At 40.8% G+C, this 16,629-nt stretch overlaps 1 protein-coding gene across 4 annotated transcripts; it reads left to right on the forward strand.

The window, feature by feature from the left end:
* Positions 1–6,844: 6,844 nt before the first annotated feature.
* Positions 6,845–12,756, forward strand: LOC104231457 (deSI-like protein At4g17486). 4 transcript variants are annotated; one of them, XM_009784457.2, is made up of 5 exons: positions 6,845–7,074; positions 7,572–7,818; positions 10,029–10,316; positions 10,535–10,615; positions 12,435–12,756. In XM_009784457.2, exons 2-5 carry the CDS (start codon positions 7,665–7,667, stop codon positions 12,575–12,577), a joined length of 666 nt encoding a protein of 221 aa, XP_009782759.1. In that variant the 5' UTR covers positions 6,845–7,074; positions 7,572–7,664; the 3' UTR covers positions 12,578–12,756. The 4 variants fall into 4 exon arrangements, with proteins under 4 accessions (XP_009782759.1, XP_009782758.1, XP_070009127.1 ...); XM_009784456.2 differs by having other exon boundaries at positions 6,886–7,074; positions 7,577–7,818; positions 10,529–10,615; XM_070153026.1 differs by having other exon boundaries at positions 6,886–7,074; positions 7,577–7,818.
* The last annotated feature ends 3,873 nt before the right edge of the window (positions 12,757–16,629 follow it).

The following is a 16,629-nucleotide window of genomic DNA, read 5'->3' on the forward strand; positions in this document are numbered from 1 at the left end:
ATGTGTCATCTTATTTTGCTCCGTATTTGTGTGTATCCCGTGATTCTTTGAGTTCTCATGTTTATATGTCTACACCTGTGGGACATTCTATTGTTGTTGATTGTGTATATTGGTCGTATTTGGTTGTTCTTAGTGGTCTTGAGACCAAATCCGATTTATTATTGCTCAGTATGGTTAATTTTGATATTATTTTAGGTATGGACTGGTTGTCTCCCCATTATGCTATTCTTGATTATCACGCCAAGACCGCAACGCTGGCTATGCAAGGATTACCACGGTTAGAGTGGAGAGGTACCATGGATTACACTCCTAGCAGAGTTATTTCATTTCTAAAGGCTCAACGAACTTTTGAGAAGTGGTGTGACGCGTATCTAACTTATGTGAGAGATATTAGTATTGATACCCCTATAGTTGAGTTAGTTCCAGTAGTGAGGGATTATCCAGATGTATTTCCAGCGGATCTTCCGGGCATGCCACCTGACAAGGACATCGACTTTGGTATTGATTTTTTATCAGTCACTCAGCCCATCTCTAATCCTCCATATCGTATGGCTCCGCCTAAGTTGAAGGAGCAGTTACAGGAGTTGCTTGATAAAGGCTTTATTCGTCCCAATGTGTCACCTTGGGGTGCTTCAGTCTTGTTTGTGAAGAAAAAAGATGGTTCTATATGTATGTACATTGATTATCGCCAATTGAACAAAGTTACAGTGAAGAACAAGTATCCATTGCCTCGTATTGATGATCTATTTGATCAGTTACAGGGTGCCAGAGTGTTTTCTAAGATTGACTTGCCTTCAGGCTATCATCAGTTGAAGATTCGGGAGCCAAATATTCCGAAGATTTCTTTCAGGACTCGGTATGGTCAGTACGAGTTCCTTGTGATATCATTTGGGTGGACCAATGCCCCAGCAGCATTCATGCACTTGATGCACAGTGTACTCCGGCCCTATCTTGGCTCATTCATCATTGTGTTTATTGATGACATTCTAGTGTACTCCCAGAGTCGGGAGGATCATGAGCAACACATAAGGAGTGTGCTCCAGACCTTGAGAGAAAAGATTATATGCAAAATTCTCAAAGTATGAGTTTTGGCTAGACTCGGTGGCATTTTTGGGTCATGTAGTGTAAAGTGATGGGATCAAGGTGGATCCGAAGAAGGTTGAAGCAGTGTAAAATTGTGTCATACCGTCCTCAGCTACGGAGATCCGAAGTTTTCTTGGTTTGGTGGGGTATTACCGTCGATTTGTAAAGGGTTTCTCATCTATTGCAACACCTATGACCAAGCTAACCCAGAAGGGTGCTCCATTCAGGTGGACAGAGGAGTGTGAGGAGAGCTTTCAAAAGCTCGAGACAGCTTTGACTACGGCCCCAGTATTGGTATTGCCTATAGGTTCGGGGTCTTATATTGTATATTGTGATGCATCGTAGACTGGTCTTGGCGCGGTGTTGACATAGGACGGTAGGGTGATTGCCTACGCGTCTAGACAGCTAAAGGTGCATGAAAATAACTATCATGTCCACGACCTTAAGTTAGCAACTATTGTTCATGCCTTGAAGATTTGGCGACACTATTTGTACGGTGTCCCTTATGAGATCTACACCGATCACCGGAGTTTGCAGTATTTGTTCAAATAGAAGGATCTTAACTTGCATTAATGGAGGTGGTTGGAGCTGCATAAGGATTATGATATCACCATTTTATACCATCTCGGAAAGGCCAATATGGTGGTCGATGCCTTGAGTCGCAAGGCAGAGAGTTTGGGCAGCTTAGCATATCTACCAGCAGTAGAGAGGCCATTGGAATTGGATGTTCAAGATTTGTCCAAGCAGTTTGTTAGATTGGATATTTTGAGCCGAGTCGAGTTTTGGCTTGTGTGGTTTCTCAGTCTTCTCTTTATGATTGTATCAGGGAGTGTTAGTATGATGACCCCCATCTGTTTGTCCTTAAGGACACAATTCAGCACGGTGATGCTAAGGAGGTCACTATTGGGGACGATGGTGCATTGAGGATGCAGGGTAGGCTATGTGTGCCCAATATAGATGGTTTGCGTGAGTTGATTCTTTAGGAGGCTCACAGTTCGCGGTACTCCATCCACCCGGGTGCCGCAAAGATGTATCAGGACTTGAGACAACATTATTGGTGGATGAGAATGAAGAAGGACATAGTAGAGTATGTAGCTCGGTATCTAAATTGCCAGCAGGTGAAGTATGAGCACTAGTGCCCAGGTGGATTTCTTCAGAAACTAGAGATTCCGGAGTGGAAATGGGAGTGGATCACTATGGATTTTGTTGTTGGACTCCTACGGACTCAGAGGAAGTTCGATGAAGTTTGGATGATTGTGGATAGGTTGACCAAGTCGGCTCATTTCATTCCAGTGATGACTACTTATTCTTCCGAGCAGTTGGCTCAAGTTTATATCCGCGAGATTGTCAGGCTTTATGGCATATCGGTATCTATCATCTCTGACTGGGGTATGCAGTTTACATCACAGTTCTAGAGGGTCGTACAACATGAGTTGGGTACTCAGGTTGAGTTGAGCACATCATTTCACCCTTAGACGGACGGCCAGTTAGAGCGCACTATTTAGATACTAGATGATATGCTCCGTGCGTGTGTGATGGAGTTTGGGGGTTTTTGGGATCAGTTCTTACCACTTGCGGAGTTCACCTACAACAACAATTATCAGTAGAGCATTCAGATGTCCCCGTATGAGGCTTTGTATGGTAGAAGGTGCCGGTCTCCAGTGGGTTGGTTCGAGCCGGGCGAGGCTAAGCTATTGGGTACAGACTTGGTTCAGGATGTTTTGAAGAGGTTAAGGTGATTCAAGATTGACTTCATACAGCTCAGTCCAGACAGAAGAGTTACACATATCGGAAGGTTCGTGATGTTACATTCATGGTTGGGGAGCGGGTCCTGCATTGGGTGTTACCCATGAAGGGTGTTATGAGGTTCGGGAAGAAGGGAAAGCTGAGCCCAAGGTTTATTGACCCGTTCGAGGTGTTGCGGTGAGTTGGGGAGGTTGCTTATGAGCTTGCCTTGCCTCCCAGCCTAGCAGGAGTTTATCTAGTGCTTCACGTTTCTATGTTCAGAATTATCATGACGATCCATCTCATGTGTTAGATTTCAGCTCAGTCCAATTGGACAAGGACTTGTCATATGTTGAGGAGCTAGTGGATATTTTGGACAGGTAGGTTCGAAAGTTGAGGTCAAAGAACATTGCTTCAGTGAAGGTTCAGTGGAGGGGTCAGCCGGTCGAGGAGGTGACTTGGGAGACCGAGCATGATATGCGCAGCCGTTATCCTCATCTTTTCACCACTTCAGGTACGTCTATATGCTCGTTCGAGGACGAACGATTGTTTTAAGAGGGGGAGGATGTAATGACTCGGCCGGTTGTTTTGAGAGTATTAGCCCCGATCCCCTATTTACTACTTCCTTTATTTTATTTTATGCTTATGTGACTTGTCGAGAAGATTTGTTTTTGGTTTTGGAGTGAAATGGGACACTTAGTCCCTAAAATGGAAGCTTAAGTTCTAGGAATTTGGCCGTAGTTAGAATTGTGTGAAGACAACTCCGGAATGGAGTTTCATCGGTTCCGTTAGCTCTGTTGGGTGATTTTGGACTTGGGATCGCGTCTGGATTATGTATTTGAGGTTTGTAGTTGAATTAGACTTGAAATGGCGAAAATTGGATTTTTGGGAAGTTTGACCGGGAGTGGACTTTTTGATATCGGGGTCAGATTCTGATTTCAGAAGTTGGAGTAGTTCTATAATGTCAAATATGACTTGTGAGCAAAATTTGGGGTCAATCGGACGTGATTGATAGGTTTCGGTATCGGTTGTAGAAGTTTGAAGTTTTAAAGTTCATTAAGCTTGAATTGGGGTACAAATCATGTTTTTAGCGTTGTTTGGTGTGATTTGAAGGCTCGACTAAATCGGTATGATTTTTTAGGACTTGTTGGTAGGTTTGGTTGAGGTCCCAGGGGCCTCGGTTTGATTTTGGATGGTTAACGGATTGGGAATTGATTTTGGAAGATGGCTGAAGTTTAGTTATCTGGTGCATCAGGTTTCCTTCTACGTGTTCGCGAAGGCTTTCCCGCGTTTGCATAGAGGAGTTGGAGACCACTGGGATTTTTGCCTTCGCGTTCGCGATGCAGGTCCTCCGTTCACGAGGCACTGAGGTTTTAGGTCTACGCGTTCACGATAGGGTCCTCGCGTTCACGTAGAGGAGCAGGTCCGTTGGGTCACCAGGCTTTTATCCGGCGTAGAGAAGAATGCGTTCGCAAAGGATCAGGAAGGTGAAGCTCCGCGTTCACGTCTATGGGTTCGCGTTTGCGTCGGCCATTTTTGTGGCTGTGACTTATTGTTTTTCGCATAACACCTGAGCTGATTTAAGCATTTCAAAACCGAGGGTTTGCCATTTTCTTCATAATTTGAGATAGAGAGCTCGGATTGAGGCGAGATTTTGATGGATTTTCAGAGGAAACTTTTGGGTAAGGGTTCTATACTTGTTTTGATTAATATCCACTAATCCATCGTTAATTTCATCATTTAATTAAGGTTTTGGGTTGAGAAATTTGAAAAAAAAGTTGGAAAGTTCTTAAACCGAATTTTGGGGTTTTGATTGAGATTTTGGTATCGGATTTGAGTAATTTTGGTATGGGTGAACTCGTGGTTGAATGGTGTTCATATTTTTTTACTTTTACCCGATTCCGAGGCATGGGCCCGGATCGACTTTTTGGGGCGAATTTCTAATTTCTTGCTAAAGTCTTTATTTCATTAATTAGATTAGTTTCTTATAGTTATTATGTTTATGGTATGTAATTGCTTTTGGCTAGATTTGGGCTATTCGGATTCGAAAAGTCGAGGAAAGGGCATTCTTATTGGCTGATTGAGCTCGACTTGAGGTAAGTGACTTGCCTAATCTTGTGTGGGAGAAATCCCCTTAGGATTTGTTACTATTGTGACAATTCTGTGAATGTGAGTGCCGTGTACGCGAGGTGAACACGGGCTAATTATTGAAAATCCAATTTTTACTGAACAATAACCTGTTATATCTTAAATGAGTCATCCCAGCATGTGTAGTTATCCTATTTAGCATAATATCATATATTACGTGTCTTAAATGCTTATTTGAAATCTGTGCAGCATGCTTAGTTGAATTCCTACTTTTTTCTTGATTTGTATTTAGTCTTAAACTATAGGATTCCTTGTTGGTAATTGTTGTTTCCATCGGTTTCGGGCTGTGTGTTTATTTTTGGGACTATGAGGCGGTACCTCGGGAGATCCCCGTTGCATATTTACTTTTGGGACTACGAGGCGGTACCTCGGGAGATCCCATATTGAGTGTTTACTTTTGGGACTACGAGGCGGTACCTCGGGAGCGCCCCGGTTGTTTACCCCTTATTTCCTGTGTAGTTTCCTCTTCTGTATTTCTCGTTGTTAAATTCTCAGTCTTTCATTATATTACTATATCTTTTGCTTTAATTATTATATCTCAATAGTGCCCTGACTTGACCTCGTCACTACTCTAACGAGGTTAGGCTTGGCACTTACTGGGTACCGTTGTGGTGTACTCATGCTACTCTTCCGCACATATTTTGTGTGCAGACCCAGGTACCTCTTACTAGTCCCACTATTAGTAGAGAGTCGTGCTGCTGCTACGGAGACTTCAAGGTATATCTGTCAGCGTCCGCAGACCTCGTAGTCCCCCTCTATCCTTTTATGTCGTTTCTTCTTTATTTTTCCTAGATATTGATGTATAGAGACAGTTAGAACAATTTCTTAGAGTTTGTGACTTGTGACTACCGTGTCTTTGAGAGATATTTATATTCAGAGTTGTTGATTTTACTTGTATATGCCGAGCGGCAGTATTCCAGCTTTATCTATTATGTACTGATGTTTTTAAAATTTAGCCGTTATTTCTGTTATTATTTCAGTTATTCCGCAACTGTTAGGTACCTAGTGTTAAAGACTAGGTACCGTCACGACATCTTACGAAGCGAGATTTGGGTCGTGACAAATTAAAGTGTCGTTGACGGTTGATCTAGTAATTGAAATAAAATTATGCAATTGTAATAATTTGGGTTGATTATTTTATAAAACATAAAAACATTTTAAGGTTTATTATTACTAACATGTCAAGGAACCTAACAATAAACCGAAGAACATAAAGTTTAAGATATTATGATCAACTATCTGGCTTACGACCTTTTCGTTTTATGTTTTAACTTCATCGAAATGTAGTTGTTGACTGCACAATCAACTTATTCTCCACCTTCTTGTTATGGATATCGTCAAATCCAAACAAATATTCAAAGTCTTATAATTTAACAACAACATGAATGATGAGTAGTCATTGAAAAAGGTCATGTGTTAACACATTACTTTTATGGCTTTAGGCTGTAGTCAGCTACCCTATAATAATAATTTATTCCTAAAGACATTCACATTTTATTATTTGACTAATTAAACCTCACTTCTCAACCTTTTCCCCAACAAAAAGCTTGACACTATTAATTCACTTCTAATTCTTCGCTTTTATTCCTCGATTCTTGTGCATACGATACTTTATAGAATAATGTTTGGCTAACAACGAATCTTAAAAGTATTAATATATGTATATAAATGCATAATATTGGTCTTAAGTGAATTCAAATGAAGAATCATGGCTAGTAAAAGTTCACATTAATCTATCTTAATATTTGAAAATTAGTTTGATAGAAATAATACAAGATTCAAATGAAAAGTTTAACGACGTAAAATTATTGAAAAGTTGTAAAATTATGTAAAATAAGATGATAAAAGAAAGAGTTACTATATAAATATTGTATTTTTGAGGCAAAGCAAACTCTTTTTTACTCCAAATTCCAAAATAAGCCTCTTTTTGTTCACACGACAGCTATGGGAAAATAATTAGCAAAATATTTGCTCGGCAGCCACTACAACCCACCTGTCTTTCCACATTCCCCCCGCCCACTACCCGCCAATCCTCCTCCTTTCTCCGCCACATCCCACGTCGGCGATCTGAAGCCATCGCCACCGCACAAACATCTCCGGTTTCCAGCTAAAATCTCGGTAATATCTCTCTCTTTCTCAATTTCTCTTCTACAGACGTATTTTACGTATTCGTATATTTCCTCTGTATTTATTCGTATATGTTTCTGTTTAGCTCAGTTTTGAACTTTCATTTATCGTAGCTCCAGAGTTTGTTCAAATTATGGTCCTAGTCAATTGATATTTGGTTTTTTTTTACCTCAATTACCGTGTTTGTTCTACGTAATAGCTTAATTTCCTGTAGGTTATGTATAATGAGTTATAGTTGAACATTTGAGTGTGTTTAGAATCTTTAATTTTACTTAATTTGCCTTTTTATTTGTGTTTATAAAGTTTAGCTCCAGAATTTGTTAAACTACGGTCCTAGTCAATTGATCTTTGCGTTTTTTACCTCAATTGTTCGATGTAGCTAAGTTTTCTTTTATGTCATGTATAATGAGTTAAATTTGAACATATTTGAGTGTGTTTGGAAGCTTTATTTTTACTGAATTTGTCTTTTTTTGTTTGTGTTTATGAAGTTTAGGTGCTTATTAATTGTTTGTCGGCTGTGTGGATATATATTGGGAAAGCGAAGGGGGTGGTGGAGGTGGCCAAGGTGGGTGGAGGCTACAATGAGATTGTTAAGGTCAAGCTCAAGTTCATCAAAGGAGCAGTACAATGGAGAGAAAACTCGGGCTTTGTTGTATCTTAATGTATATGATCTCACACCTGTAAACAACTATCTCTATTGGTTCGGCCTCGGAGTGTTTCATTCTGGTATAGAAGGTACTAAAGCTTTCTGATTCTCCTTTTACTGTGTATTGTCATAAATATTGCTGTTACATCTAATTTTGGGATGAAAATAAAGCAGAATCTAGGGTGTGTATAGTTTGATCTCAATCGGTAAAGGTAGTTACTTTGACATGGTATGTAATTCTTTGTTTTAATTTGGGTGTTACCCACACGGGAAGAGATCTTTTCTCAATGAACGATAAGAGATTATAATGTTGCAACTCTCCATGGCATTATTGGTCTAACTTGAAAGGGTAAACCAATGAGAAGTAATTCAAGGTTTAGAGGGGGGCATCAGTCGTGTAGAAGTAGTTGCACCGGTATTCAGAGATATAGTGACATTGGAATGTTTGTCGGACACACTAGCATTGTGGGACATCAACAGGAGGAAGAAAAGAAGAAAAATCGGCCGGATCCACATTGGCCAGCACTACCCGCTGATAGTGGAAGCTATTTGAGTCTCTACCAAGATCGTAGAGACTCTGATACCATGTGTAAATGGAAAAAAGCTCTCAGTGACTTGATTAAATAACAATCTATACACGTATTGATCTAGACACATATTCACTTGATATTCTAACATTTTCTTCCGTCATAATTAGTTGTAGTTTCAAGCCTATTCAATTCTTACCTCCTGCTATATTTCCTCATTTTGGGTCCTTGCGATAAAAGGTAGTTTCCTTCTCAACTTTTTTTTAGTTTTCCATTCCTTTTGAAATATTGTTAGGAGATCCCTTGTCACCTCAAACCCCTCATATGACACATCCAAAATTCTATCAAAGGCATTAGTTTTTTTCGCCACCGTATTGAATCTTTCACTGAATCTTCCACCTTTTCTTCAGGTCTATTATCGTCCGGTACAAAAGGTTCAATTGCCATTATAGGGAGTTGGTGAAGAAGGTGTCAGCTTAAAAGTAGTTGACATTCGGAACCTACTGGTCTTGTAGCCTATTGAGTAGATGTGCTTACCGGCATGGATAATGGAACTGGCTCATAGATGGTTAAGATAAATTATTTCTTAAAAAGAAGTTGACATGGTAATACACTATTAGTTGATAAATTTAGAGATATGTCTGCAACTACTGTTGACCGAGCTGGTGGAAAAGAGGAAAGATAGTTTGTGAAGAGTATGAAGAGTTCAATAGTCATATCTTAAAAACTGAAATTACTTATTAACTTTTCTTGTTTTCTTCTGGATATATATTGGACGATAGAATGAATACCACCGTGAAGCTTGTCGTATGAAGCATAATCAGAGCCCAATGTGTCTTCTAATTGCTTATTCATCTACATTATCAAAAAAAAAATTGAAAAAATTGCTTCTTTACCTATAGTATCAAGAAATCACTAGGACAAGATGCTTTGTCAAATCATTTCTAATTCCTGTCACCTTCGTATACGTTTAGTCTTGAGAGGATCATGTATATGTTAAACCAGAATAAAATTAGAAAAATGATAACCCAAAGAATGCCAGGGGAGGGGAAAAAGTGAAACAGTGGAATTATGGCCTTTGTCTAGATAACTTACATCAACCTCTCTCCCCATAATCTACCCACCCTTGTTGGAGATTAGACAATTCCATTTATAGCAAATTGGGTATTTGATAAGACTATTAGTTTGCTGCTAAGATTGCAATTTAAGGCCTGAACTCATGCTTTATATGCAAAATAAATGACTCCTTAGGGTTCTGAATTCTTCTGATCAAGCCCCCCACATGTGATGTTATGTTGTTTTGAGAATTGGTGTTTGTGGTGAGATCGAGAACCTTGGCTTGTATACCATCCATGATGTTTTCTCTTTCCCAAAGCTGTCTGGTCTGCTCTATTATGAAGAACCAAAGCAGGATGTATGAATTAGGGCCGTTAGCTTTATTCTTCTAGTTTAATCGTTAGGGTTTTATGAATAGTTTCTTTGGTTGCCTTCTTTGGTGCTTCCTGTCTTTTTTTCTCAGTGTAGCTTCTTGTTGTGCGTGAGTATCTCTTGAATTTGCTCCTCAACTAGATGGCTACCATCAACATACCACCTGCAGCTACATTCTGGGCACGAACACTCTGCTATATCAATTTTATCCCGGAATGGGTGCTGCAGTTAACAGTTATAGTTTGTAAACCTTTTGAAGAAGCTGTGTGTTCTATTGTTAAAGATTTTGGGTTTTAGCATAACTTGTGTTCCTTTCTTTTATTTTTATTCTTGTTTCGATGCAGTACATGGTCTAGAGTATGGGTATGGAGCCCACGACTATCCAACTAGTGGGGTTTTTGAGGTGGAGCCACGTAGTTGTCCAGGTTTTGTGTTTAGACGGGCAGTACTCCTGGGCAGCACAGACATGTCTCGATCAGAAGTTCGGTCATTTATGGAACATATTTCAGAAAAATATCATGGGGATAGTTATCATTTGATTGCCAAGAACTGCAACCATTTTGCCGATGAAGTCTGTTCACGTCTCACGGGAAAGCCAATTCCTGGATGGGTGAATCGACTGGCCCGAGTAGGTAAGTATGAACCAGTGTCCATCTGCATCTATTGTGGGGCAACTTTCAAGTGTGAACCAGTGTCCATCTGCATCTATTTGCTCTTGTTCCTATCTGCATTACTTTATAATATGGTTTTAAGTTGTGGCAAAAACAAATAGCTGTATAAATCCTGCTTTTCTGGGCTATTCTTGGTAAAACTTCTAGCTTGTTTCACACAATTATCTTTGAAGTTTCAGGCTCATTCTGCAATTGCATTTTACCAGAAGCTATTCAAGTTACAAGAATTAGACATCTTCCTGATCATCAAGCCTTTTCAGGTTGGTGTGGACACCTGTTTCTCTTCACCTTTTCTTTTTCAATGGGTGGTAAATTTTCTTGTAACACAGGGTGCCAATACTTCAGCTACCACATGCTTACTCCGATTTATGGAATATGGATTTTTGGGAATAAAGAGCAAATTAGGACTTGTCTGATTTCCCGCATGTGAAAAAATAATCTCAGCATGAAACTCTAGATTGCTAATACTCCCTTCGTCCTATTTATGTGAAGATGTTTGTCTCGGTATGGAGTTTTAAGAAGTTAAGGGCGGCTTTTGACATGCAAGCCAAACGTATGCAAAGTACCAAATGATCCTTTAAAGGGCAAAATAGGGCAGTAAGGGTAATAGTTTCTAAAAAGAGAAAGGCGTCATTCTTTTTCTGACAGACTAAAAAGAAAAGTTTCATGTAAAATGGGACAGAGGGAGTGCAATGTTTATTTTTCGGCATAAAACTCTGTATTACTAATACGACTATTGGTGGCAGAGCTGGTAAAATCTGCAAATATGCGTCTGAAATTGTTACTCGCCTATTAATTATATATCTTTTGTTTCAGAACTTTTATATATCGGTTTTTGTTATTTGGGAATGTGAAGTTCCATTTTGATGGTAGTCACATCTGGCATGACATATATTTGATGTATATGAGAAGACATGTAAACCATGTTTTTGTGTTGAGTATATATTTAATTAATCTTTTTTATGTATTTTGTTAAGAAAACTACTCTGGTGGACCACCCTTTGAATTCTCCTCTCTTCATAGAACTGCTCATGATTACACAATGATTAGCTAATGGTTCCAACTAATTAAGATGAGTGGATGTGGCTAAAGAAGCATCACACCGAGAAAGAAAAAGAAAAGAGAGAACTTTTGCAGCTGTGAATACCATAATCTTTCGACAATGTATTCTCTAGAGATTTAAGTATGTCATCAGGAATTCTTCTATTGATTGTAATAGCATCACGATAGGGTGGTTGTAGTTTTGGCCCCTTTAGTTGAACTTGATATCGCGTGTCCCATCTTTCAAAGGGAGTTTTAATGCTCACCTTTTGTTGATTGTGGGCTTAACTCAGTCACAAAAATTTGCTTAAGTAGTGAGGATTGTCCACGACCAGTTATGGAAATTATACCACCCTATGCAGTTAACTAATGAGGGATTCTAGCACACTCGCGCTCGCCCAGGGCGAGGCATTTGGAGCTTGCAGTAACATAACATGGCTGTCCCAACATCAGGGATGCGTCTGCCTGCCTCTGATATCATGTTGAGAAAATGGAGCATGGCCTAACTGAACCCTGAAAGTTAGGTCAAGTAGTTAAGATTGTCCAGAAGTATAAGTGACCATACCTGAAAACCACCAAAGTTCAAGCCCTCACAATGTACTTAAAAATTCAGGACTATTTATATGCTTACGACTGGATATGTTATTCTGTCAAGCAAATCTCTTACTCAAATCTTTTAGTGCATTTTGTGTGTCTGTATGGATGCATGTAGCTGCACATATTAAGTACATTAGTCTTATTGTTTAGCAGATGTACAATAACCTAAAGGATGAAGGAATGATCATATATGTTATCAGTGGCGGAGCCACATTGAACCAAGGGGTGTCAGCGACACCCCTTCGCCGAAAAATAACACTATATTGCTAGATAATTTTTTTTATTTTATGTATATTTATTATAAGTTGACTCCCCTTGATTTTTCGATGTATCTAATTATTTATATTTTGACACCCCTTGATGAAAATTCTGGCTCGCCGCTGCATGTTATGTTGATGTAGGCTTTTGTTCTTAACTAACCGAAATGCATTGCAATTGTAGAAGATGAGACAGATTCTGGTGGGTCATCTGTATCAGCGGACAGCAAGGAGGAAGACTCGGATCATCAGTTATTAACTGTAGCAAATAGTGATATGGCGTTTCTGAATGAAAAACCAGTGAGACTAGCAAAAGAGCTGCTTTGATTGAAACTTTCTTTCTATCTTTCTTCTTCTCCTCCTTTCTATAAAAAAATGTTTTTCGCTTACCACCAATTCATCTAAGCTCCTGGTTGGAGTCTTGTTGTTTGTATTAGTGTGCGTGTTCTCAAGTGTATCTAGTTAACCTTGTCATCTTAATACATTATTGTATTTTTCAATATTCATTGAGCTGTGTATTTCAGGTGTGTATTTGCGTATAACAGTCAACTTCTTGTATTACTAGGATTCCAACAACAACAACAGCGACCCAGTATAATCTCACAAGTGGGGTCTGGGGAGGGTAATATGTACGCAGACCTTACCCCTACCCCGAAGGATAGAGAGGTTGTTTCCAGGAGACCCTCGGCTCAAAAAAGTAATAGGAGCCGATATATTAGTACCATAAAAATGCATAATAAAACAACAACAATATAAGAAATATGAAATACGAAATAGATGGCTGGTATAGTAAAACTAGCAGGTAAAGCCCTGCATCAATAGACGACCAATGACATTCTTAGTCTAACTCCTAACTTGCTAGTCTCACTCTATTGTGTTGTAGAAATATTCACAACTTTCCCCTAACCTACAACGTTAATGCTCGACCTCCATAATTCCCTGTCAAGGGTCATGTCCTCAGTAATCCTAAGTCGCGCCATGTCCTGTCTGATCAACTCTCCCCAATACTTCTTAGGTCGCCCTCTACCTCTCTGCGTGCCCACTACAGCCAGTCGCTCACACCTCCTCACCGGTGCATCAGTGCTTCTCCTCTGAATGTGCCCGAACCATCTGAGTCTTACTTCCCGCATCTTGTCCTCCATGGGGGCCACGCCCACCTTCTCTCGAATATCTTCATTCCTAATCTTATCCATCCTTGTATGCCCGCACATCCACCTCAACATCCTCATCTCTGCTACTTTCATCTTCTGGATGTGTGAGTTCTTTACCGGCCAACATTCAGTTCCATATAACATGGCAGGCCTAACCACTGCTCTATAAAACTTACCTTTTAGTAACGGTGGCACTTTCTTGTCACACAAGACTCCCGACGCTAACCTCCACTTCATCCACCCCACCCCTATACGGTGTGTGACATCCTCGTCAATCTCCCCGATCCCCTGAATAACCGATCCAAGGTACTTGAAACTACCCCTCTTGGGAATGACTTGAGAGTCAAGCCTCACTTCAACTCCCGCTTCCGTCGGCTCAACTCCAAATTTGCACTCGAGGTATTCCGTCTTCGTCCTGCTCAACTTGAAACCTTTAGACTCAAGAGCATGTCTCCAAATCTCTAGCCTCTCGTTGACGCCGCCTCGTGTCTCGTCAATTAGAATAATGTCATCAGCAAATAGCATGCACCATGGCACCTCCCCTTGAATATGATGAGTCAGTGCATCCATCACCAGGGCAAATAGGAATGGGCTGAGCGCAGACCCTTGGTGCAACCCCGTAATAACTGGAAAGTGTTCAGAGTCGCCTCCTACTGTCCTAACCCGAGTCTTAGCTCCATCATACATGTCTTTAATCACCCTAATATAGTTACTCGGGACCCCTTTATCCTCTAAGCAGCTCCATAAGACCTCCCTAGGAACCCTATCGTACGCTTTCTCCAGATCAATAAACACCATGTGGAGATCCTTCTTCCTATCCCTGTACTGTTCCACCATCCTCCTAATAAGGTGGATAGCTTCTGTGGTAGATCGCCCCGGCATGAACCCGAACTGGTTGTCTGAAATAGACACCGTCCTTCGCACTCTCATTTCTACCACTCTCTCCCAAACTTTCATGGTATGACTTAGTAATTTGATGCCCCTATAGTTGTTACAGCTCTGGACATCACCTTTGTTCTTATACAACGGGACCATTGTACTCCACCTCCACTCTTCAGGCATCCTATTAGTCTTGAATATAACACTAAACAATGCAGTAAGTCATTCCAAGCCTGCTCTACCCACACACCTCCACAGTTCAACCGGAATTTCGTCTGGCCCGGTAGCTCTGCCCCTTCTCATCTTACGCATTGCCTCCATGACTTCATCGATCTCAATGTCCCTACAATTACTTAATTCATGGTGACTGTCGGCATTCCTCGATTCCCCAAGTATAATATCCTGATCTCCTTCTTCACTTAGAAGTTTATGAAAGTAGGTCTGCCACCTCCTCTTAATCTGGTCATCTCCCATCAAAACTTTGCCGTCATCATCTTTTATGCACCTCACTTGGTCCAGATCCCGAGTTGTCCTCTCTCTCGCCTTAGCGAGTCGGAATAACTTCTTCTCCCCACCTTTGTTCCTTAGTTCCTCATACAGACGAGCAAAAGCTGTCGTCTTAGCCTCCGTCACTGCCATCTTCGCCTCCTTCCTAGCTACCTTATACCTTTGACTGTTCTCTCTCTTCTCCTCCTCGTCAGTGCTCCCTACTAACCTTAGGTAAGCCGCCTTCTTTGCTTCCACTTTACCTTGGACAACTGCATTCCACCACCAATCTCCTTTGTGTCCACCATAGTGGCCCGTAGATATCCCTAACACCTCTCTCGCCGCCTTTCTTATACAGTCCGCCGTCGTCGACCACATTGTGTTTGCGTCCCCACTACTTCTCCAAGATCCCATTGCCGATAACGTTCCTTCCAACTCCTTAGCTTTATCTTTAGTTAAGGCGCCCCACCTAATCCTGGGGCGTCCTTGTACTGACCTCTTCTTCCTCTTTATCCTAATACAAATGTCCATCACCAAAAGCCTATGCTGCGTTGAGAGGGTCTCACCTGGGATAACCTTGCAGTCCTCGCACAACCTCTTGTCGCATCTCCTGAGGAGGAGATAGTCAATCTGAGTCTTCGCCACCGAACTTTGGTAAGTAACCAAATGTTCATCCCGCTTCGTAAAACTCGAGTTCGCAATGACTAGATCGAAAGCCTTGGCAAAGTCCAACAGCGAAATGCCCCCTCCGTTCCGCTCTCCGAAACCAAAGTCGTCATGCACCTCATTGTACCCACCTGCAGATGACCCAATATGACCATTGAAATCTCCTCCTATGAATAACCTCTCGGAAGGCGGTATACTACGAACAATCTCATCCAACCCTTCCCAAAAGTGCCTCTTAATATCCTCATCCAAACCTGCTTGCGGTGCGTACGCGCTAACGACATTTAAAATACCCTCACCCACCACCAACTTAATAGTCATTAGTCTATCATTCACCCGCCTGACCTCTACCACGGACTCTCTAAGATGGTTATCTACCAGGATACCCACTCCATTCTTACCCCTCAGGACACCAGAGTACCACAACTTATACCCATCCACGTTTTTCGCCCTCGATCCGACCCACCTAGTCTCATGGACACACGCTATATTAATCTTCCTCTTCTGCAGGATTTTCGGTATCACAATTTTTTGTGATAGTCAAAGTGCTATTCAATTAGCGAAGAACCAAGTTTATCATGCAAGGACGAAGCACATTGATGTTCGGTATCATTTCGTACGAGAAATCATAGAAGAAGGTGGAGTCACGGTGAAGAAAATTCATACTACAGAGAATCCTGCTGATATGCTGACAAAGGTGGTGACTGCGGTCAAGTTTCAACATTGTTTGGATTTGATCAACATTGTTGAACACTGAAGATTGAAGATGAAGACACAACCAAAATTTGTTATTGAGAGAGAATTGAAAATGTGGAATTTTGCCAAGGTGGAGATTTGTTGAAGTTTGGCAAAATGCCAAAGTCCCACATTGGTTGGGAGTTAAGTTTGGGGGGGATTTTTCCCCTATAAAAGAAGGCCTAATGTTTAGGATTGAAACACACCTCTCATTTGCCTTCTCATCTGTTTAAGGCATTTGTATCTTCTCTCTTTAGTATTATTTCACTTGTATTTTTGGAGTGGAATAAAATATTGGTTGTGTCCGAGGAGTAGGCAAAATTAGCCGAACCTCGTAAATTCTGGTGTTCCCTTTATTGTTGCTTTATTGTCTTATTTATTATTTGGTGGCTGTCATAATTTTTGGTATAGTAGTTGTGACTTATTCACACTATATACATTTGGCTTCCGCAACAATTGGTA

This window comes from Nicotiana sylvestris, chromosome 8, assembly GCF_000393655.2.
Source record: "Nicotiana sylvestris chromosome 8, ASM39365v2, whole genome shotgun sequence".
Classification (NCBI taxonomy): Eukaryota; Viridiplantae; Streptophyta; class Magnoliopsida; order Solanales; family Solanaceae; genus Nicotiana; species Nicotiana sylvestris.